The sequence below is a fragment of the Herpailurus yagouaroundi genome, unplaced genomic scaffold (assembly GCF_014898765.1).
Source record: "Herpailurus yagouaroundi ecotype Mexico unplaced genomic scaffold, PumYag 162, whole genome shotgun sequence".
NCBI classification, from domain to species: domain Eukaryota; kingdom Metazoa; phylum Chordata; class Mammalia; order Carnivora; family Felidae; genus Herpailurus; species Herpailurus yagouaroundi.
The window spans coordinates 16,089,650-16,114,435 of NW_024412403.1; the positions used below are offsets into that span (position 1 = coordinate 16,089,650).

The window sequence follows — 24,786 nt, forward strand, 5'->3', positions numbered from 1 at the left end:
TTTGGGGGTAAGTCGATTTATTGATGTGTTACAACCCATCAACCAGACATACTTAAGCACAGAGGACTGGGGTTCAAAATCCTTTCCAGAAACTGGAAGCAAGAATAAAAACCACTATGACAATACAAAACCATTGTAAATTTTTAGGTATTTTCCCTTCAACATTTTAATAAACATTTCTTCTGGCATGTATTTAAGTGAACATGATCTTAGAGTCTTCGCTTCTTTATTAAACATGATTTTACAGTCAGTCTTCGCTTATTATTAATTAGAGCCACTTTAAAAGCTATAAACTTGTTTGTGGAGAAAGCGCTTTTTGAAACGATTATAGTACTCTCTCATAAAATAGGAGGTACGCCTGTGAGTTCAGGACTTTAGTTGTCGGCACAGCTTGCACGTGCGTGTCACTGATGTGAAACCACTGCCCTTTGGTTGACTGCATTTCAAAATCTGTCAGGAGAAAACATAAATGGGAAGTTCCGTTATTTTTTGGTTTGGCCATAATCCTCTGAATGCCAGAATTTCCCACACCCTCCTACCTTGTGGAATATCACCGTGGAGAACAAGATTAGAGAGGTGACTGTTGGCAGCTCTTGCCTTTGCATAGGCAGTATAATGCCCTGACCTCATGGTGCCACTGTGTTCAACGACTCCGTATAAGGAATAAAGTACCCTTGTGTTTTCTTCCGCGACATTCTTTCAAAATGAAGAGAATTCAGAAGTTAGTTCTAGTCCCGTTTATAGATGCCATGGGCAAGATAATTTAAGCGAAGGCTTTCTGACCTTTGAGAATGTAAAATCATTCATGAGTCTGACCCTGACTACTATTTCCCCCTACAGAGTAGTGTCACACTTAGGTTTTTATTAGAAAGTCACAGTTGCGGTCTGCCAGAATCACAAACCAGAGGCCACTTGCCTCAATTGCCGCTTCCCGGCCCAGATACTTCAGTAACCGAACTTGCCAGTTTCCATAGGAGTCCTGGGCTCTGATAATTGTGAGATACCTTAACAGCTCTATCGTTCCAGTTCCTGCCGAGACTGTAAGCCTTTAACAGCAAGAGGATCGCGTTTAAGTCGTGCCCCAACCACCCCTTATGTTTACAAACGTTCCTCAGAGATTTGGCTTCTCAAGGGTTCACTTGCGCTAGCTAGATGGTGGAGGCTGCTTATTCTTTCAAGACCCCATATGCTACAGGGTTGACTGGTGACAAGGACAGGCATTCTCTGAGCTGGGGCTGCTTTCAGACAACTATTCCACTTAGGTTCTCTTGTAAAAAGTCCCCCTGAATGGGCATCATTATCCGTCAATAATACTGACGTCTCTTTAATCTGTGGCCCCCTCTTCACAGAAGAACTTCATCCTTCACTCCAAGTCCTATCTGCTTCCTTAGGGACTTCAGTTGTCCTTCAGTGAGCTTCTCAGGATTCCTCCTGCCATCCCACTTTAAGTGCCAGGCCTATATTCTGCAATCGATCCTCACCCAGAACTGTTCAACTTCAAGTCTTCCCACTTTTCTAGTCTCCGTTCACAAGGCTTCCGCTCTTCCAGTTCTCCTCTCACCGATCTCCCCTCTCTCTAACCTAACTAGATCCTGGAGTCCTCACTTTCTCCTGGCCGAGGAAGCCTCTCTTGGCCTCATTCCCCTATCAGGTCTGTGTCTTCACTGCTCAAGATGGCAACAGAACAGCAGTGTCAGCATTTACCTGAGGGCTTATTAGAAATGCAGAATCTTAGACCCCCACCCAAGACCTACTGATGCCCAAAGGACATGCATATTAAAGCTGGAGAACTTGAACCATGTGTATCAGTCTTACAAATAATCTCTCTTAACACCCACCACCAGCCTTGCCAGCACACTGATCATAAAACTCCAGGGGCGGCTGGGTGGCTCAGTTGGTCCAGCGTCTATTTTGGCTCAGGTCGTGATCTCACGGTCCGTAAGTTCGAGCCCCACATCAGGCTCTGTGCTGACAGCTCAGAGCCTGGAGCCTGCTTCCGATTCTGTGTCTCCCTCTCTCTCTGCCCCTCCTGTGTTTCTGCTCTGTCTCTGTCTCTCAATAATAAATAAACATTAAAAAAAATTTTTTTTAATTAAAACAAAACTCCTTTCTGAATCCTATGATGAGCCTTCCCAACCACACACCCAAACAGCTGCTATTGCCAGAAAGCAAAATTACATATCCCTGCAGATTGGTAAACTCACTGAGGACTCATCAGGGTCCCTGACTGTCTAATCTTGGAACCTGTTCCCTAGTTAGCTCCTTAGTTCCACAGCTATCCTTCACAGCAACGGGCCCAGTCTTTAACCACTCCTATAGCCTCTCCTTATCACCTTTATTATTCTCTGTAGCTGGCCTCACCTCCCACTTCAGGAAAACAGATAAAACCTACCCAACTGTAAGCTGCCCATTCTCAGGAAGATGAAGTATCCTGTCCCTTTTGTTTAGAAACAACAGTCCAACTTAGTGTCCTCATCCCCGCCCTTCTGGCTTCCTCCAGGGTCTTGCTCAGTCAAACCTCTCTTTTCTGTATCTTTAACTTCTAGATTTTCCTCTTGCTCTGCAAACCCACCTAAGTTTCCCAGACTTAAAAAAAAAAAAAAAAAAAAAAAATTGATCTACCACTTTTCCTTTTCAACAATGCCTCAAACATACCTATATGCTTTATTTCCAATATTGTCATTCATTGCTCAATCCACTGAAGTCACCAATACTTCTTAAAATTTTTACCATGACCTCTATACCTTCTAATCCACAAATACTTTCTAGGTCTTTTTCTCTGATATGCTGACACTTGAGATCACCCAGTCTTCTCCCTTAAGCTTGAGCGCAGGGCAATGTAGGCAAACAATGGATTCCTAATACCCTTGTGTTCAAACTAATCCAACCAAAGGTATTTCTGCTTACTGGCAAAAGTGGCCCTGCACCATGGTGATAATATAAAAACAATTACAATTCACTCTGCCCACCAGCTCTGAAATACCTTTCTTGGAGAATTTTAAAATTTTAAGTTGGGAGTGAGGATAGGAGAATTTCTATCATTTCAAATTCTGCACACAAATTATTGTTTATACTGAAGCATTTGAAATCCGAATATAATCCTACAGCTTCTCCAATTGTCCAAATTCTTCAACACGGAGATCTGTCAAGATCGTTGGTGGTGTCCTCCTCTTCTACATATGCCTCTTACACCCCTATGCTCACCAGAGTTGTCATTAACCATCTCTTCTCTTTCTCCATGCTCTACACAGGGGATCCTAGCCTCATAGTTTTAACCATCACCTATGTACTGATTTCCAAATCTTTATCTCCAGACCTGACCTCTCTGCCCTGAGCCTCAGACATGCACATCTAAATGTGTCCCCCTGAGTATTTCAAAAATACCTGAAACTCAGTGTATGTAAAACGAAAATTCATTATCCTTTCTCTACCTCCCAACCTGTTCTTCCTGTATTTCCTACCTCAATGAATGGTACTCCCATCTACCAAATGCCTCGTCACTCAAGCCAGGCCTCAGGAATCATGCTCAACTCTTTTTTGTGTACCCTTACCATCCATTTCAAGGCCTCTTCCTCAGCTTCCAGAGCCGGTATAAGTCATGAGTCTGGATAATTTTACCCCATGAAATATTCTTTCAAGCTTGCCCTCTCCTATCCTAAATTAAGCTCTCACCATCTATTGACTAAATTAATTCAACAGCCTCCAAACTAGAGAGCTCCTGCCTAAAATCCAACTTCCATGCTTCAGCAAGTAATTCGTATAATAACACAGATCTGGCTGTCACCCCACTGCTTTAAACTCTTCAGTGGCACCCCACTGCATACCTAATAAAGCCCAAGTTGCTCACCATGATAATCTTCCAAACCTCACTGCATCTCACTGCTCTGGCTTCACCTCCCAACATTCTCTAGCTTTGTACCAGAAGCTCTACAACTGCTTCTACTGCTAGTCCCTACCCCCCACCATGTCATTTTACTTGTCTTTGGTCTGGCTGGTCCCTCTGCCTGGAAAACTGAATTTCCTCTTGACCCATCACATTAACTCTTACTCCTGTAAAGAGTGGTTAAGGTGTGGTCTACTTCACAGAGCGTTTCCTGAACCACCAACATACTGGGTTAAGTGCATACTACCCCCGCTCTGTGTCTATAACACTCAACCATATTAAACTGAAATTACTTGGGGCGCCTGGGTGGCTCAGTCAGTTAAGCCTCTGACTTCGGCTTAGGTCATGATCTTGCAGTTTGTGGTTCGAGCCCCACATTGGGCTCTGTGCTGACAGCTCAGAGACTGTAGCCTGCTTTGGATCCTATGTCTCCCTCTCTCTCCCTCTCCCCTGCTCGCTATCAAAAACAAATAAACATTAAAAAAAAATTTCTTTTAACTGAAATTACTTAATGTATCTGCTGATCTTTAGTTTTGTGCCGTCAGCTCCCAAGACAATGTCTGCCACAATTAATAGAGATTCAAAAAATTAACTGAAATTAACAACCTAATAATGTTCCAAATGATTCATCACAGATCTTGAAATTGTAATGGTACAAAGATCAAAGACCCAGTCTATTCATTCTTATCAACCTCATACTTCAGTGAGTTACTGTTGGGAGTATCTGGAAAATAAGCTATGATTTCCCTTTAAAGGATTTTCCCAAAAAGACCACTTTCACCTACCTTACATTTAAGGGTACAAAAAGGAGCCAAATCTAAGATTTCTGGAAATTTTATGTGTTTGTTAACTTTGCGTAGGTTAAAACCAGCCTAAAAAAGAGAGACAACAGATTGAGTTATTTTCCTAGAAAAGCTGTACACATTAAGTAAACTGTACTCCCACCCCAATGCACAAAAGAACACCAACATCAAACCCTAGCTCAGTCTTCTCAGGAGACTCTTTTCTTTCTGACCACTAAATGATTTTTGCGAAGTGCACACCAAACACACACCCCACACCCCAACAGATTAAGAAAGCTGCTCCCAGGGCACATGGGCTCAGTCAGTTAAGCATCCAACTCTTGATTTCAATTCAGGTCATGATCTCGTGGTTTGTGGGTTCGAGCCCCGCCTCAGGCTCTGCACTGTCAGTGCAGAACTTGCTTGGGATTCCCTCTCTCTCTGCTCCTCCCAAGCATGCATACATGCTAAGTAAATAAATAAACTTAAGAAAAAAAAAATCTACTCCCATGAGAAAATTCTCAGTGTTTCTGCTTTAGCCATCCAGAAAAGCCACATTAGACCAGAGGTTTTAAGTGCTTAAAACTCAACAACTGGAAAATACTTTCCTGTACAACACATCTTCTCGAGCCTCCCTCCCTACCCAAGCTTAGTGCTTATTTCAGAGACACCGACCCAATTAATCAAACCCATATAACAACCACAGGAGGGAATACATTCTTAAGGTTCTTTGGAAATTTGGAACTGAGTTTAAAACTTGTACTGCTTACAGTAAAAGTCTTCCAGAAAAAAACAGGGTCACCAAAATGATGAAAATCCAAGGTATCGATGTCTTTTTATCAAGGGTCAGTACAAAGAACGTACCACACACACAACAGAAAAATAGCACTAATTTCTTAACTGTGAAATACAGCTAGTACACTGGGCTTTTTTTTTTAACCTGAAATTAAGGATAGAGTGAGATACTAATTTTACTAAAAAGAGCAACATGAATTCTAGTAAAACTGAGGAAGGATTGTGCCTAAGTTTCTCCTCCACCTTGACGGTATCTTCATCTAAGCTTTTGTCACACCCGTATATATTTCTTACTTCCCTACTTTTTTGAAAGTTAGAATTAAGAAATAACAGAAAACCAAAGAAACACAGGAATATAGTGAGACAGTAACAAAGCATTAAATATTTAAAACAAATTTGAGGTAACAAAAGGGTACCTGCTGAAATCTCTTTAAATGGAGAGTGAGAACAGGAGGAGCAAGAGAGATTAGCATCTGCTTTTTGGCATTGGTATAAACATGTTTCCTTTCACCTAAAGAAAAAAAGAAATTTTGGCAGTGTGGAAATGGTTTTAGATTTCTAAAGCATTCACGTTTACTATACAGTCATTTCAAACATCTCAAGCAATCATCTTTAAACTTTCTGGAAAGGGCCAGATAATAAATATTTTGGGCTTTGTGGACCAAGAGGCAAAATTAAGTATATGTTGTAGGTATCAGTAAAAATTTCCACAAATTCCCACAACTTTTCACTGATGTAATTCTAAATATAGTAACAAATGAGTACAACTACAGTCTACTGAGGGAAAAAATGAAATCATTTTTGGACAGATACCATTTCATTGGGGCTCATACTTAGTACTGCCATCAGATCACTTTCAAATGTTCATCAATAAAAACATGTCTAGACCCCATACAAAAACAGATGGCAGACCAAACTTGGCCTGTGGACAACAGTTTGCCGATGTCTGCTCTAAGGCGAACAGAACTGCTATAAAATCAACACAATTTACTATTTGTATTGACATGCAAATAAATAAAAAACTAGACCTTTAAAACGTTTCAACAACTCTAGGACGAATCCTTAGGAATCCACAATCCCGCCTTACTCCACTTACTCAAGCTCAAAAAAAGGGGAGGGGGGTGTTGGGGAGAAAGGGAATTGTCATTATTTTTCTGTTGTATATTTGAGGGAGGTTAGAGAAAGCGCTGTCCTCCTAGTACCTGGCACTGGGCATATCTCATGAGTACACTGATGAAGTGAAGCTTCCTGGATACAAAGGAGATGAGGGCCATCACAAATGCTGACAGAAAACTGAGGATGCAAAGAAGTAGCCACTATCTGTAAGGGTAAGGACCCTGTTGTGATAAATCCCAGGGGGATAATTTGGCCACAGAAAGAGGTGTTGGAGAGCGAACTGTCCCGCTCTATCTGCTGTCAGGCTGCCACACAGCATCAGCCACTTCAATCTGTTTGTCTATCCTTCTACCAAAATATTTACACAGGAGAAGGAACTTCCAGATGCCATCCAAATCCTGATACAACTACAATAGCAGTAGTCTACCTATGCAGTGCAAAACGGGCCCCTGAACATGAATTTCACTTTCAGTGAGAGACTCCAAATACCTTTTACGTTTGCCTTTGGTCCACTATACTGTCTCCGGGTGCATACTTCACAAAGCAGTTTATTTGCATCTCGAAGTTTCTCATTTCGGGTGAACTGATATAAACAATGTTGGATTGAACATTCATCAGTATGGAAAGCTTCCCTGTTTGCAAGAGTACAGAAAGCAGTTTCTGGATCTTCGTTTACAACTTCATATACCTTGGTCCCAGGAGAATGACTCTCATTCAGAATCTCTATATTTATTTCATCAGGTTGAAGAGCAGCATTCAAGTTAAGGTTTTTGAAACCACTGGAAATGTCCACTTCTCCACTGCTCCCTTCTGTCAGATAGGCACCATTTAAACTCCTAGGACATTCAGTGGGAGAAGAGGCCAGACCCTCCAAATCATTATCCATGTTGACATTTCTCATATCTACTTCCTCTGTGGATTTTTGATTGTCAGTTTTATTTTCTATCATTTTTTCTTGGCCATTCAAATCTTTCTGATTAACGCAATATTCTTTATGTGTGATTTCCTCTTCTGAGATATGGTTGGATTTAACATCCACTTCTCCCTGAAGTGACATTTCAACCTCACATTCATTATCTTCAGGATGGTCGATGGTACAGATATCATTTAAATGAAGAACTTTTCCTTGAATTTTTTGTTGCCTTCGTTGGTTCTGTGCAAAAAGTATAAAATGTTTTTTAAAAATAGGAAGAGAAAGAGTATGCATGTACCACATCAGGTTTTCTTGCTTATCAACCCAAAATAAGTTTATAAGGAAGAGTTCATTCCCAGAATTCTGATCCTAAAAGTTCCTTTACTATCAGGGATCAAAGAAATTATGAAGAAAGTTCTTTAATTTAAAGCAGGAATAAACCATCACCAATCATCAAAATACTATTACACAGGGCAAATAAAACTGTGCAAGGCATGGTCTGTGCTCTAAGAGAAGTGATCTAGACAGAGCAGTGGATGAGACGGTAACTGTTACACCCAAGCAGACTAGTATGGAACCAAGCAGGGAGTCTGACTATACACACAACAGGAATGGGTATACCCGTGCGAGTTATGATTATTGGGTCAAAGGTTCACTGAGGGAAGAAAAAGCAAACTGAAAACTCAAGGATGCACAAGTACAGGACTGCTTTGGGCAGGATGGAGGAGAACATCCCAGGAAACAAATAGCCCAAAATCAGGGAGGAAGCAAGGAAGCCTCATGTACAGAGGACGACAAAGGACTTCCTTCCTAGAAGCATTTTATTTCCCATTTGCAGCCCATTTCCTCATAGAAGGGGAAGGCATTTCAGCACACTCTTGTCACTGGAATGCCTGAAGACTCTAGGTAAAATGACAGTCCCTGTGAGGCTAATCTGTAATTCCAGACGGCTGAAGGACAATACTCAGGACACATTTTCCAATGTGTTTTGGCTAAAAACAGTTAAACCATGAAAGAAAAATGGAGAACGGACAGAAGACAATAGTGCAAAGGAAAGGGAACACAAACGACTCAAACATAAAAACATACTTCACTTATGTTAAACGAAATGGAAAATAAAACTGCACTGAGATAGTATTTTCCATCAGACTGGGAGAAGTCATAGAACATAACTGCTGTCGAGGATGAAGAGAAACAGCAAGTCTCGTATTCTGCTGGTGGGAGTATAAATTGGTACAACCTTTATGGAGGGCAGTTAGATTACAAATGCAATCCCTCTTCTCAAAATGTGCCCTACAGATGACAGGTGTATAGGATTATTCCCTGCAGAGCACAGGTTATTACCTAGCAAAAGAGTACAAACCTAAATCAACAGAGGAGCAGTTAAATGAACTATGGTTACATCTATAAAACAGAATAGCATACAGCTGTTTAAAACAACTGACTCTGTGTATCCTGATGCAGAAAAATCTCCAAGAGTCTAATTAAGTAGAAACAAACAAAACACAAGGTCCAGAACAGTGTGTATAATTTTTTAAAGCAGGAAAAACCAAGACTACGTATTTGTATTTAATCCTATTTCCCAAAAAACTTTGGAAGGACACGTATGAAACTAAGTAAGTGGTCATCTACGTCGTAAGAGGACAGGCTTGGTGGGGGCCTCTCACTGTACATCTTTAGAGATTTTTAAATTTTTAAATTTTAAGAACTCAAAAAATTGTTTAAGATGAACTAAAATTCTTAAAAGTTCTCACAAGTAATGCAAGATAAAAAACAAAAAAGCACAACCTTTTCTTTCAGTCACTCAGACTTCAAACCCAACAGTTGCAGATATAAAATTAGAAAAGCATAGTTTTCCTCCCAGTTACCCACCTTGGCTTGCTTTTTGGCTTGCTTCTTTGCTTTTTTCTGTAAGTGCTTACTTGTTCCTGAGGGAATGTCATTCCTCTCTTTCATGTAACTGTCATTATCTTTCTCTTCCTCGCTGTCTTTATCTTCATCCTCCATCGTCTTTTTCAAATTTTTATCATTTATACTTTTCTTACCACTCTTAAAATATGGGCCAAAAATAAAATTTTACAACTACTATTTGGTGAAAAGATTTCATGTTACCTAAATATTTTTCTACTATTTTACACTACGTTTACTTTCCACAATGTTTGAAAATATATCCAAGACAAAATTCATTCATCTCAATTACTAGAAAGCAATCCTCACATACTGAGAAAACAAGCAAACAAACAAAACAGTAAAAAAGACAACTTTACATGCAAGTTAACTAGAAAGGAATATAATGAATGTTATTAGGTACATGCTCTATCACACTGTAACTGTGTCTGTTTCTAAATGCACTTCGTGTTTATCAGTGATGTACTTGTCCCACTAAGGCAGCCCTTTTTATCTTTCTCCTTTCCATGTTAAAGAGTTTTAGAAAAAGAGAAAATAAAGTAAGTTTGGTAAGACTTTAATCACTAAGTAACAATGATTAAAGGGACCCCTCATTCATATTAATTTGAATAATGATTTATCCAATATTCATAACGTGTTTTCTTTTCTCCAACTACTACTTGATAGGAACCAAATTGATATGGCTGAAAATTGAGATACTCTTATTAACGTGTATGAACTGAAGACTTTAAAGGATTTGTGTTTATTCTTAAATAATGAAAAGAAATAGCAACTTTTAATATGAAGAAAAGACTTCCCTATATGTATACCAATCAAGTTAATTATCTATAAAGAATTCTAGACACACCAACTATCCTCTTTAAAAAAAAGATATTTACCCTAATTTTTATTCAAATCTTTAAAATTCTTCTATCTTAAATATATGTTTAAAAATTCCTACAAGGGCTAATGTACAAACTTGGAAAAAAATTGACGAGGCTTCCGTTATAAAATCTAACACAGGGGGAAAAAATCTACTTAAATAAAATAAGTTGAGTAAGTCTTACCTGATCATCTAAAACTGGTAGAGACAAATCAAGGAAAGATTCATGAACCAAAGAGACCTTAACCAACCCAAAAAAAAAAAAAGGTAAAAAGAAGAAAAAGATTCACTTTAGACATTATATAGTAAGATCATGGGGGGAGGGGGACATTTTAAAATAAAGACTTAAGAAAATGAAAAATTATACAGCATTGAAAACTTAGGGTTAGGGGAAATAAATTAAAATGTTAAACTAACTCCTTTCAGATCTAAGGGGCGGGTTCATAGTCCCAGGACAGAGCTATGCAGATTTGGGCAGTTGAACCAAGAACAGCTTATAAAACTAGATACTTCTGTTTTTGAAGGACACAACTCACAAACTACACTGCATTAATCTTAATGCGTGGATCCAGTCCACACCACAGCAACTTACAGTTCTGCAGTCATCACACATGATTGTACTAGTTAGTTCACCACCAAAGATGCGGTCCACAAAACTTGGTACGGATTTTTTCTTTTCATAATCTATAAAGGGAAAAATGTTTATCAATTACCCTTATATAATTAACTGAGTAAGTTAAAACTATTTACTTACCTAACTTTAAAGTTTTATTTTTAATTCTGATCCCATAGGCTTTTTCTGTTCATAATTACTATAATTTTTATTTTTATGCTATCATCAGCAGGATATATTCCAATTTTGAGCATAAACACAATGTAACACAATCGTGGCTTGTAAAAAGAGAAAGTTCTCACCCTAGATCTAGTCAGTGCAAAATAAACCATGCAAGTCAGTGAGACTTTCTATCTATCAATATCCCCACTAGTAAAATGAACAGATGGGGCTAAGCTACACGATATTCAAGACCACTTCTAGCTCTACCATTCTAATATTCAGCAGCAAACACAGGAGAAAATGCATGTAACTTGTTTTACGAACTCTAAGACTGAACTCCATTTAAAACCAAAACAAAACACAAGAAAACCATCAGGAAAATGTTTCAGACAAAATCTTTCTTTTGATTTTTCTATGTTCCCAGAAATAATCTCGGTAAGTTTTCTTGGTAAGTTAGTGTAAGGTGACAATTTTACTACCTGGTCACCCAATTTTCTAAACACAAGAAATGTATCACCCTTATTCAAATGACAGGTGTACCCATTTGTACAGAAACACACTTGATGACAGATAGTGCCAACAGGGCAGGATTCTCTCTGTCACTGGCCTGGCCCTAAAGGACACCAAGGAGGCAAACAGGTGCTATGTGTTGATTCTAAACTGTGATTTACAAGTGTGCCTGGCTGGATTAGTTGGTTGAGCATCCAACTCTTGATCTCAGGGTCGTGAGAGTTCAAGGCCCACATTGGGCATGGAGTCTACTTAAAAAAACAAACAACTGTGCTTTACAATATGGTAGCCACTAGACCTTGTGAATATTAAATTTAAATTAATATTAAATAAAAATAAAAATTTAGCTCCTCAGTCACCCCAGTCACATTTCAAGGGTTAAATGGCTACATGTGGCCAGTGGCTACTATATCAGACAGCATAAATACGGAAGAGTTCCATTATCACAAAAGTTCTATTGGACTGATCTGTCCTAAACCTTTAAATGCCACACAAAACAGTAATAATGAAGTTGGTTCCACAATTAATAAGCCAGCTACTGACAACTCACAGACAAGTCCAATTCACATATCACTGCTCATTAGAAATACAGTTGACCTTCGAACAACACGGGTTTGAACTGTGCGGGTCCACGTGCGATTCTTTTCAATAAATATAGTAAGTACTGAAAATGTATTTTAACTTCCTTATGATTTTAATAACATTCTTTCCTTTATTATAAGAACAAGAACACAGTACATAATATATATTACCCATAAAATATGTGTTACTTTACTGTTTATCAGTAAGGCTTCCAGTCAACAGTAAGCTATTGGTAATTAAGTTTTTAGAGTCAAAGTTATATAAGTAGATTTTTGACTGTGTGGGAATGGCCAGGGAAAGGACTGGTATCCTTAACCCCTGCATTGTTCGACGGTCAACTGTGTCAGCTTTTGAAATATAAAACTGTGATGTCATCTTAGCTCTACCTTTAAAAGTTTCACTACAATAGTGCATAAAAATACACCAAAAGTTAAATTTTTCCAAAATATTCACCCTTGGAATTCTGAGTAATTTTTTTAAATCAATGGTGATAAAGAAAAATGTATGTTAATAACTGTGAATTTGAAATACACGTGCCAATATCTTGTCCTAAGATACAGAAGAATTCAACTATAGTGTTTTAGTTCAAAAAGTCAGACATTACCTTTAACTTTATTTTTTAGTTCTTCATCCAATTTTTCAGTAGAATTACCAAATGCTTTAAGAATTCCTTTACTCACTCTCTAAAAGTAATAAAATGGATATATATATACTATTAAATTTTTAAAGGTTTATAGTTTGTTTTCCTTAGAAAATATGTAATCAAGTCAAGAAAGTGATCAAGAATTAGCTCCCCAAACTTACTGAATAAAAAATAGTATTTCTAAAATCACATTTTCAAAATTAATTCAAGGAGCTAAAAAGAATTATAAAACAAGCACTAACCCCTGAACAAAGGCACTGTCTTACTTCAAGATTTTAATCTATTCAAACCAAAGCTTTTCAGCACATGCCCACCTCCTTTGGAAAGACCACTGAAATATCATGTCCTAGAAGCAGACTGTTTAAGTGAGAGCTACAGGGGACTCTGGTCCTCAAAGCCAAGTGCCATCATTACTGGGTGACCCTCAACCAGGTAATGCACTTTTTCCACATCCCAGTTTCACAATCTATGGAGTGAGAAAATGATTAACAGCATCTACCTCACAGAAAGGTTGTGAGGACCAAGGAAATGCACATAAGATTCTGAGAACAGTGCTCGACATAAAATAAGAGCAAACTAAATATTATCATTAGTTATCACTTGTTATCACTAGTCTTATTATTACATTTATTAATTATACTCAACATCCCCAAATACTTTATTTTATATCCTGGCAATTTGCAGAAGTTTCTAAATGTAACTATGCTCCCTGACTCTTAAAAGTGAACGCACTTCCTAGATTCAAAAAGCTGTGTTAAATCACACTCAGAATAAGAGTAGGAATGCGCTGCAACTGGGAACTGTTTTGGGAGAAACATTTTCCAACACTTTGGAGCTCTCTGGTGTAGGCTAGTACGATAGAACTCCCAAAGAACAATAATGCTCTAACCAGCAAGGAAAACAGAGCATCATGAAAAGGAGAATCGTTTCTAATTCTCTTCATTCATTCTAGTGATAAAACATACTGGTTGAAAACACTGGTATAGAAAAAAAATTTTAAATACGATGGCCTCAGTAACTAGTTTTCATTGCTTTAACAATCCTTAAGACCTCAAATGACAGACAAGTTAATGAAGATGGGATCATAAAATATATGGGCCGAAATATGCTAACTTGTTGTTCTTCTGCTCTCATTCCATCCAATAAATAGCGAAGCAGCTCCTGGCTGTCTTGCTGCTGATAGCCTTTAAACCGTACTGCTCTACAGAAAATAAAAGACAAAGAAAGAAAACAAAACAGAAAAAAGAAAGAAAAAAAAGCAATGATGAGTCTTTTAAAATATGAAACTATTTTTACAAAAATCTTAAGATCATATCCAAAATCTCAGAGTGTTGCAGTTTCTCAAAATTTCCCTTTAGTTCACCAACATCCTTGGCAGATTTAATTCTCACATAAAGTTCATATTTTTTAATGCAAAAGAAATAAACCACACTATAATACATTCACTGGGTTGACTTCTAACGCTACTGAGTTTTTCATATTAATTCTCAGCATCTTACTGAGGCACTGAAAACAGAATCAAGGCAGATACTCACTTTTTACAGACCTGAGAAAAGAGTTCTTTAGGTGTCACGATTCCTTTTTTGGTCTCTTGCATCTCATTAAGAAACTGGCTCATGGCTAAAGTAAGAGGGCCTGGAGGCTCAAGGTTTATTTCTAAGGGTTCCTGAATATGGGAATAAAAATTGCTTTCTTCAGTCAAATTTTGGAAACATTTATTTTACGAAAATGTAGCTAGTATTGCCTGCATTGCCAGTGTTCCTGACAAAACTGTCCCATTTAAAAATTCAAAATGTACATCAGGAACAACAGAGAAAGTTCCTGGTCACTGACTATTGATGAAGAATTCAGTTCTACTGTTTTAGTTTTAGAGTATCAGGAGCTTACCACCTAAGAACTGAAAGAGCCAGAGCAAAATATGAATAATTAAAAAAGGGTAGGAGACACCTAGGCACCTCAGTCGGTTAAATGTCAGACTCTTAGTTTCGGCTCAGGTCATGATCTCACGGTTCATGAGTTTGAGCCCAGCATCGGGCTCCATGCTGACAGTGTGGAGCCCACTTGGGATTCTCTCTCTCTCCCTCTCTCTCTCTCTGTCCCTCCCCACTCGTGTTATCTCTGTCTCAAAATAAATAAACTTTTAAAAAAATTGATAGGGTAAAATTCATTTGGCTACACAGCATTTAAGTCACCTTAAAAGCTGTTAAAAAAAATAATGTATGCCTAGGGCTTCATGCATATCAACAACTTTCCCAAGAAGGACACTGAACGCTAGAGCACAGCAGAATATGACATACACATAGCAAATAAATCTAAAAGCTAAATCTATTAGCCTGAAAATGTTTAACTCAGTAGCCTAAAACAAAAGCAAACAAAACAAACAAAAAAGGTGAAAATGAGCATCAATTCTTTAAAATAGCTTAGAATGGCAGGATGCCTGGGTGGCTCAGTCGGTTTAGTGTCCAACTTCAGCTCAGGTCGTGATCTCACAGTTCATGAGTTCGAGCTCATGAACTGGGCTTTGCACCCACACTGGGCTTTGCACCAACAGCATGGGCCCTGCTTCGGACTCTCTGTCTCCCTCTCACTCTGCCCCTGCCCTGCTCATGCTCTCTCTCAAAAATAAATAAACATTAAGAAGTAATAATGATAGTAATTTAGAATGTGTATATTCAGAGAGGAAAATTACTGACTGTAAAAGAAAATCCTGGGGCGCCTGGGTGGCTCAGTTGGTTAAGCGTCTGACTCCTGATTTCAGCTCAGGTCAAGATCTCCCAGCTCATGAGATCCAGCCCAACATTGAGCTCGGCCCTGGCAGGGCTGAGCCTGCTTGGGATTCTCTCTGTCTGTCTGTCTGCTCCTCCCCTGCACGCGCCTGCAAGCTCTCTCAAAAATAAATCAATAGGGGCGCCTGGGTGGCGCAGTCGGTTAAGCGTCCGACTTCAGCCAGGTCACGATCTCGCGGTCCGTGAGTTCGAGCCCCGCGTCGGGCTCTGGGCTGACGGCTCGGAGCCTGGAGCCTGTTTCCGATTCTGTGTCTCCCCCTCTCTCTGCCCCTCCCCCGTTCATGCTCTGTCTCTCTCTGTCCCAAAAATAAATAAACGTTGAAAAAAAAATTTTTTTTTAAATAAATAAATAAAAATAAATCAATAAACTTAAAAAAAAAAAAAAAAACTTAAAGTACGTACAGTTAGTGCCAAATCAGGTGGTTCAATTTTTACAATTGTTCCAGACATTTTTACTTCTTTTAGTAGTTCTCTCAGCACTGGTGTTTGTGACAAATTCTGAAACGTAGAATGGAAAAGAAAAGGAAAATTATTTAAAGGCAAATCAAATATTTATTTCATCATTCAAATATTTAAATAATTCAAGTATTTCTTAATGTTTATTTATTTTTCGGAGAGACAGAGACAGAATGCAAGTGGGCTAGGGGCAGAGAGAGAGGGAGACACAGAATCCAAAGCAGGCTCCAGTCTCCAAACCGTCAGCACAGAGCCCGATGTGGGGCTCTAACTCAAAAGAGCTGTGAGATCATGACCTGAGCTGAAGTCAGACGCTCAAGTGACTGAGCCACCCAGGCGCCCCTAAATAATTCAAGTATTTCTTAAGTGTCCATTCTATCGAAACAGAAAATCACTATCAACACTGCAGCCTTTATTATATCTATCTCAGGAAACAAAAAGTAACGGCATGCTATTCTCCCTACTTTATTTGGCTCATAAGTACTTCAGTTTAGAGTTTACTCATCACTTCAAAAGGGCACTACCTACTACCCAACATGAAGTAGTTACCCTGCCAAGTATTTGTTTTTGTACTAGGTTATCCTGTGTTTCCCCCACCCAAGTGGCAGAATTCAAGACCAGCATGGCCTCTAACGCACCCCAATACTTAGCACAGTGTTTTATTGTCATGCGAAGTCAACCTTTCCTTAAGTATTCCTTAAAAACCCAGAAATAAATTACTTGGGGGGAAAAAAAATACTGTTAAGTAACAAGCATGCAAAAACATCCTATATTATGAGGGGAAAAAATTTCTTAATATGGGAAAAATTAACATTGGCACCTGCATAACTGCATTGAAGAAACATGTATTTCCCAAATTACTGAGTCCTTTCACAGTTATTTGGGAAGCAGAATTCGTGGAAGGATTTTCTTTAGCCAAGTTTTCCTTTTTTTCTCGCTCTTGTTCATTTTTACTCTCCTTTTCTAATTTTTTATTTTCAAGTTCAATGTTACCATCTTTTGCTGCTTTAAAAAAAAAAAGGAAGAAAAAAGATTTGGCAAAATGTGTAGTACAACTATACCAAATGCAAAGTAATACTTGGGACAGAATACTAGAATTCGTGAATTTTACCCAACATCATTATTCACCAGCTGTTTCATTTTAAATGTTTTCTAACAAATATAAGTAAATTACCATCAAAAGAGAAAAATCAATAAAACAAATTCAGAAGTGATGTAAGCAACAGTTTGACAAATAAAACCAAACAGTTTATGTCTGGCACAAATCTTCCCTTTTTTACTACACAGAAGCTTTTTGCAAATGAGCAAGCACATCCTACTTTATGAAATTAGAGTATGAAACAATCAAGTGAAGAATGCAGACATGAAATAAATTTTTAAATGAAATTCCATGGGTCAAAAACAAATACTGAAGTTAGGAACAAATAATTCTGGCTGTGCCAAAGATACTTCTGTGACTGTGAAAATCAAAACAAGCTTAAAGCAGCAGATGATGTATGCCAAACCAATTTAACTATGTATGAAGAAAATCTGTGAAATACCTGGCCTTTTGAAGGAGTTACAAGCACTTCACTTGTATATCATCCAAATATAACAAAATACATTCAGTATGAGGCAGGTGTACCTCAAGGCCCCGACAGAAAGGGCATCACTGTTCGTTACTTACTCCAGACTCATCACAGACTCTTCATCACATCTGACTAGGTTGTTCCTCAGATTTCCTTCTGACACATACTTCTCTCTGTTCCCACTGTTTTACATTCTTAACCAAAAATAGTTTCATAGTTTGAAATAAACCACAATTAATGTTATTGAGGTTTATGTAATGCCAAGTAGTACGGTAAATTGATCTAAATACATTCATAAGACAGGTAACATATACAAGTCAACATTACAGAGGATATTGAGAAATAAATAATTTTACCTGATTTTGGAGTTGTAATTCCAGCTTGTTTTCTAACATAATCAACCACCTGACCCAATCTGTTTGAACTACAATACTGGACCTCATCATCACATAGGTAACACCTGTGTCCCAAAAGATCACAGAGAAGAAAAGTGACAAACTGTCAACCAAAAAAGGGGACAAATTATAATTCCTGGAACCCAAAGTGTGTAACAACCAATTTATCCTATTAAAGAAAGTGAAAATAAAAATTCTGTGTTTTCTTGAAGAAGACTATCCATAGTGTCCAAGATTTACTAATAGGAGACCATTAGTAAGGTTAGCCAGAACCATGGCTATATACAAACAGGGTGAAAAAAACTCCAAATATTTTACTGAAATGGATATTTACAATATTAAAGTCAAAAGTTTTTTTCTACACAGATTTCAAAATATAGATCTACATCATCAAAATTAACAAATCTTACAACTGACAGATGATGTTCAATGTACACCACTGTGTAAATGGTTTTTAAAGATGTGAAAATTTGTTTTGATGATGTTACAATACAGGAAATATACACACCAGCACCACATTGATTTTCACGCAAATTAACTGTCAAAATTTTACTATATTCTCACTTCATCTGAAATTTGTTTTCAGTGTCCCAATTTTTAAATAATAACCGACCACATGCCATTTATAGTATCACAAGCAAGAAAAACAAAAGGATGAAAGATTTATGTCTTCTACACGCAACCATTTCTATGCGTGTACAATACTAAGCAAAAGGCACGCAAATATGACATTCTCTAGCCTTCTAAAAGTGATGGTATTTAAAGAAATTCTACAAAAATTTAAACCTTCTTGCTCCCGAAACATTTCAAACACTCCCATTCTCCAATACTTCAAACAGTTTCCAGTCAACCGACAGGCACAAGAGTTGAAACTTACCATACACTCCAGTTGTCCAAACTAAGAACCAGACAATGAGGTTCAGACCTTGGTGTCATATAGTGCTTCAATGCATGCTGCTCCTGAGAATCTCTGCCACAGCCCTAGAGAATCATAATCGGAAACCTCAAAGCCACAGTCGTTCACCAAGAGAATTCATAATCCCTAATGCACAAGGAAGTGGCCTGAGAAACTGTCATTCTTACAATTTTGGAAATGAGATGTTAGATTCTAGACAGAGTCCAAATTTTGTGAAAACTTAAATAGGAACAGGCAACTGAGGACAACTCAGGAAGAAGGTATTTAGGAACTGTGCACTCAAAGTACTCGTCTCCAACTTGTCCTTTCTAGTCCCAACTACACCATGCTAATGAAGTCTTTCACTAGGTATGGTGGGAGCAACTTAACGGCTTCCTAAGCATTTTCCTCACAGTCATATTTTTCAGTTTATTGGTATCTAAAACAAAGTTCTGTTCATACACTCCATTATTCAAAAATTACAAATTGCTTTGAAACCCCTAATTAACAAACCTGATACCATCTGACCTCAACCTATGTTTCCAGGGTTAACTCCCATATTCTCCTGTATCAAATCCCACCCAGTCTTCAGGATCTAGCTCAAAAGCCACCTCCTCTCAGAAGCCTATGCTTATTCTCCCGGATGAGAAAACACTGTAGTCTTACTGTAAACAAATTCCTACAAAACATGGTGTAAATTCCTTGTGACATTCTTTATCTTCCACTTTACTTTAAAGTTACCAATGTTTGTATCCTTTCCTCCCCTGGACCATAAATACTGAAAGTCCAGAAAACAGAATTAATCTTTCTGTTACCCAAAAAATGTAGCAAATGGAAGGAGGTTAATAAGCATTAACTGAACAAGTAAATGGGAGATTTCCACCTACAAGATGTAGAGGCATATTCATAAAAGAACTTGACTGGATTTTCTGCTTTTTGCTGGTCAAATAACTGCTAAGATATATCTTCCCTGTGTATCTATCTGAACCAGGCCACCAACTAACTCCACCGGATTGCACTACAGAAGTGGTCCTGTTTCTATAATAACGAAAAATATACTTTGAAATGTTCGTCAATGGTTTCTAATCTTTTAACTACGATATCAACACTAATGATTTAATTTATCCCACTCAACATTCGATTCTAAAATAAATAAGTTGAAATTTGACATTAATTTTGAAAAATATAACACCATTTGAGATCACCTGAAACCTAAGAATGAGATGCCCTGTCTTGAGAGAATCACCTGCTAACAGGGCAAAAGGTAACTAGAGTAGGACAAAAGTTAACACTTGATAGTGATACTGTCTTACCCTTAGGAATTAAAAAGATAGCAAAATAAAATATATAATAAGAAATGTATTCTGGAAAATTTGAAGTAACAATTCTCACCTATATACTCACCTATATACTTAAGACCTTCAGTGAAAACCTTTCAAATACAATAAATATGTTCTTTGCTAACATTCAGATATCGTCAAATTGTCTGACCCATGAACTATCACTATCCCCCTATTGGAATGGTTAAAATAAAGTCATGACAATACTAAATGCTAGCATGAATGAAGAGAAAGTTGATCACTCATACACTGCTGGTAGGAATAAAAAAACATTACTCTGGAAAAGTTTGGCAGTTTCTTAAAAACTAAAAATTCAATTAATACATGACCTAGTAATTGCACTTTGAGGACATTTTTCCAGAAAAAGGAAATCTTAAGTTTACACAAAAACTTGTACACAAATGTTCATAGCAGCTTTATTTGTAATCACCAAATTTGGAATGGGATCAGCCCAAATGTCCTTCAACAGGAGAGCAGTTAAACAAACTGTGATATACCAGGTATATCCATACCAGGAAACACTACTCAGCAATAAAAAAAAGAACTACTGATGCACACAATTTAGATGGCTCTTCAGGTGATTAGGCTGAGTGAAAAAAGCCAATCCAAAATTGCTGTATACTGTACGATTCCATTCACGTAAAATTTTTGAAATGACAAAATTTTAGAAACAGGGAACACATTAGTGGCTGTCATGGGCCTGGGCGAGAGATGGCAGTGGAGAAGTGGGTAGGATTTAGAAAGGGCAACAAAGAGATCCGTGTGATTTCAAACTACTTGGTATCTCGACTGTGGTGGTGGATCCATGAATCTACTTAGGTGACAAAACTCTACAGACATCTATGACGTTTGTAAAATGTTGCCACTTGGAGAATGTGAATCTATAATTATCTCAATAGAAATTTCAACTGAAGAGGGAAAACAAAAGTTCTCTGCCTCATCTTAAAGCTTCATGACAGGAATGCCTAGCAGCCCAGTTGCCCAAAATATGAACCTGACTTGCCACCACTAACAGAAACTAAGAGTCCCTGACCTTCAACACCATGGCAATATCTGTCAATTGTTCTGTTACTAGATACCCTCCATCCCCCACGATGAAGTTACCCATCCCCCAGCTGCCATAAATGTGGCCTGCTCACAGCTCACAGCTCAGTCTGTCCATCCGCAGGAATTATCCTCAGTGGAATGGAGTTGCCTCGCCTAAGGTTAGTCCCCCTTCTCAGGGGCATCCCGCATCCAATGCTTAGCCTACGTACAAGTACAAAAGCCTGGCCCCTTGCCTCAATTCAGAACCTCTCTGAAGGCCAGAGTTCATCATGGGATCAGGTGAGGCCCCATCACACTTCCACTTTAGTTCAACTTCTCCCTGTGCTTAATCCTGCTTCCCTAACTCTCCTCCAGGTTGTGGTACCAGGAAGCACTCTGCAGTAAACCACCTATACACAAACCTCAGTCCCCAGATTTGTTCTCCAGGGAACAGGGCCTATGCCAGCTGGTAGCCTACTCACCCAAACTGCGATTTTAGGTAATACCTTCTAAAATAAATTCAAAGAGTTTTACAAAACCCCATGTTGATCAAAACCTAAGCATACCTGATGGCCACATTTAAGACATAGCCAAACTGAAGGGTTTTCTTCCGTTTCTTCTTCAGATTTATCTTTTACTTTATTGTCCGTCTTACAATCTTGACAAATATTCCATTCCACGTTCAACAAGGCCCTTTTCAAATTACCTTGTTCCAATCCTTTTCTAATGTGTCTGCACGTAGGTTCTATTAAAACAAATAAAAAGGAGTAGGTGAGGTAAAATATGGCTTTCTGCGGTTAATCTCAAAACTTACCATTCATGTGAACATTAAAAATGAATTTACTCCATTAACAAACTGTTAGATAATCTAAAAACTTAAATTCCTGTTTGATGTTTGAATATTATGATTACGTGAGAAAGAGATTTTACACAAATCTGAAATTTTGTTTTTTGAACTCCTAGGTACAACCATCACCATTCCAATTCCAATAACTTCAATTTATTTAACTATTTCCTTTAAAATTAAGGCTTTTATCATATTAATTATCCCCTTTATCTTAAAAGGTTCACGGAGAAGGTCCTTCATTCAGTCAACAATAAAACTATCGCAGGGCCAGCACTGTGGTAAAAGCCAGGGAACCTAAAAAAGACCAAGTCGCAGCCCTTCTCTTTGAACAGCTTATATTCTGGCAGAAGCAGATAAATAAATAAACACATAAGAATCTCCAAAATGTGCTAGAGCAGTACAAGAAGGGCTAGAAATTAATAAAGTTTACATACAGGAGGCAACATCTGTACAGCCTTAATAACAGTAATAAAATGTTCTGATATTAAGTACTTACTATGAGCCTAATACTGTACTAAATGTTTTGCATACACTATCTCGTTTAATTATCAGATCCCCCCCCTAAAAGAAAGACACTACTATCCCCAAAGACAGATGAGAAAACTAAGATTTAGTGCCCAAGATCACATAACTACTAAGTGGCTATGCCAGAATTTGAGCTCACATCTTTCTGACTTCAAAGCTCACACTTGAAGCTATGAACTCGTGGAGTGAAAAACAACTGAAAAGGCCACATCCCATGAACAGAGTACGGAGGTATAAAATGTCATACTGTCTCCTCAGACTGGCAGTCACACATGTGTAAAAATGAGCAGCGGGACCTGAGACCAAAAACCCTGTTGGGACCAGATCAGTAAAGGGCTCTGCAAGCCACTCTAAAGCGCTTCAGTTGTTTCAAGGACCCCAGAGGTTCAGAAACCAGTCAAGTGGCACATTTAGCTTACGCACAATGAACTTGCACCAAAAGAAAATAAATACAAATGAGATCATATTAAAAAACTACTAAATCCCAGCAAGTGGCCAAAGGAACACAAACTAAAAAAGGAAAATACTCTTTTTCAACTAGCAAATCAGCAGGTCTTTACAAATGATACTAGCCAGTATTGATAAAGGTTGGGGAAACTGGCACTTTATTTCACTACTAGCGGGCCTGTAAATTACTACAATATTTTTGGAGGGCATTTTGGCAACAGAACCAAAAGAGCCTTGAAAACACATATGCCATTTATTTCAGCAATTCTACTTCCAGAATATGTACTAAAAAGAGAACTGGATGTGCACAGAGATTTAGCTACAAAAATGTTTAAGATCACTCCATTCATATCACTGAGAAGGTAAAGATTACCTAAATGTATAACAGTGGGGAATTACCTAAATTATGAAATCAGCACCCATGGTCCTTACATCAATGGAATATCATGCCATTAAAAATGTTGTCAAGGGGTGCCCGGGTGGCTCAGTCAGTTAAGCGTCCGACTTCAGCTCAGGTCATGATCTCATGGTTCGTGAGTTCAAGCTCTGCATTGGACTCTGTGCTGACAGCTCGGAGCCTGAAGACTGCTTCAGATTCTGTGTCTCCCTCTCTCTCTATTCCTCCCCCACTCATGTTCTGTCTCTCTCTCTCTCTCTCTCAAAAATAAATAATAACCATTAAAAAAAATTTTAATGCTGTCAAAACTATTAAATAACATATAGATATAAACATTAAGTTAAAATGCAATTACAAAATGATAATGTACACTTTGATCCCATTTGTACATATTAAAATATATGTCCATTTAGGGATATAAACATAACTTTAAAGATTCAATTGGTGAAATATACCTAAAGATTCAGAAGAATCATCAATTGGAACAGTTTTTCCCTTTGTCCGTTTCTTTCCCATGTTGGCACTTTATGGATTACTTACTGACACAAAATAACAATCTAGAAAACAAGATAAAGTTAGCTTGACAAAAAAAAAAAAAGTAGGTTTTATATTTCTCTAGGAGACAGTAATATAACTAAGCCACATACTTTGCATGTCCATCACACTTTGTAACATACAAAGACCATTCACATATTATCAGTAAGAACTCTGAAGGAGACAGGATAGTATTACCCCTGTTTTTCATAGCTTAGAAAACTGATTCTTAATAAGGTTTAGAGTTTGGCAATGAATGTAAAGGTCAGGAAAGAACCTGTCTTTCTTGAGAAATCTCAGCACTTTCACACTACTGGGAATTCAATTTCTCACTACATAAATGTGGAATGGTGGTAGGCACTTTGAAACAGGATAATGCCCCTTCCTTCTAAACTATGCCTCTTAGGTCTGCAGTCTAAACTGATCATTTCTCAAAGAAAAGTTTAAAACAAGTCTGAAGATAATCTACTAAAGGGAGTTAGAAAATTTACAAATTTCAAAGCCAAATATAAAAAGCTGAAGCCAGGACACCTGGGTGGCTCAGTTGGTTAAGTGTCCGACTTAGGCTCAGGTCACGATCTCATGTTTCGTGAGTTTGAGCCCCGCATCTGGCTTTGTGCTGACAGCTCGGAGCCTGGAGCCTGCCTCGGATTCTGTGACTCCTTCTCTTCTCTGCCTCTCTCCCACTCATGTTCTGTCTCTCTCTCTCAAAAATAAATGAATGTTAAAAAAAAATTAAAAAGTGATCCACTGTTCCGCATTTCCCACACCAGGACTTCCTATGGATAATAGCTGAGAATT

General features: G+C 38.0%; 1 protein-coding gene across 9 annotated transcripts in view; it reads right to left on the bottom strand.

The window, feature by feature from the left end:
* The window catches only part of USP16 (ubiquitin specific peptidase 16), a 27,324-nt gene continuing 2,538 nt past the window's right edge, over nt 1–24,786 (bottom strand). For 3 of the 9 annotated variants that reach the window (XM_040484100.1, XM_040484101.1, XM_040484102.1), the window contains 17 exons: nt 23,907–24,008; nt 21,802–21,980; nt 18,852–18,955; nt 17,936–18,039; nt 16,832–17,016; nt 15,958–16,053; nt 14,305–14,435; nt 13,820–13,970; nt 12,731–12,809; nt 10,852–10,943; nt 10,444–10,500; nt 9,362–9,538; nt 7,066–7,729; nt 5,877–5,971; nt 4,669–4,755; nt 540–696; nt 1–450 (listed from right to left, as the gene is read on the bottom strand). In XM_040484100.1, the coding sequence (XP_040340034.1) occupies nt 326–450; nt 540–696; nt 4,669–4,755; nt 5,877–5,971; nt 7,066–7,729; nt 9,362–9,538; nt 10,444–10,500; nt 10,852–10,943; nt 12,731–12,809; nt 13,820–13,970; nt 14,305–14,435; nt 15,958–16,053; nt 16,832–17,016; nt 17,936–18,039; nt 18,852–18,955; nt 21,802–21,980; nt 23,907–23,967 (2,544 nt within the window). In that variant the 5' untranslated portion in view covers nt 23,968–24,008 and the 3' untranslated portion in view covers nt 1–325. Of the gene's footprint in view, nt 451–539; nt 697–2,038; nt 2,587–4,668; nt 4,756–5,876; nt 5,972–7,065; nt 7,730–9,361; nt 9,539–10,443; nt 10,501–10,851; nt 10,944–12,730; nt 12,810–13,819; nt 13,971–14,304; nt 14,436–15,957; nt 16,054–16,831; nt 17,017–17,935; nt 18,040–18,851; nt 18,956–21,801; nt 21,981–23,906; nt 24,009–24,786 lie in introns of those variants that run through there. The other 6 variants (XM_040484107.1, XM_040484103.1, XM_040484105.1 and 3 more) reach the window with 6 other exon arrangements.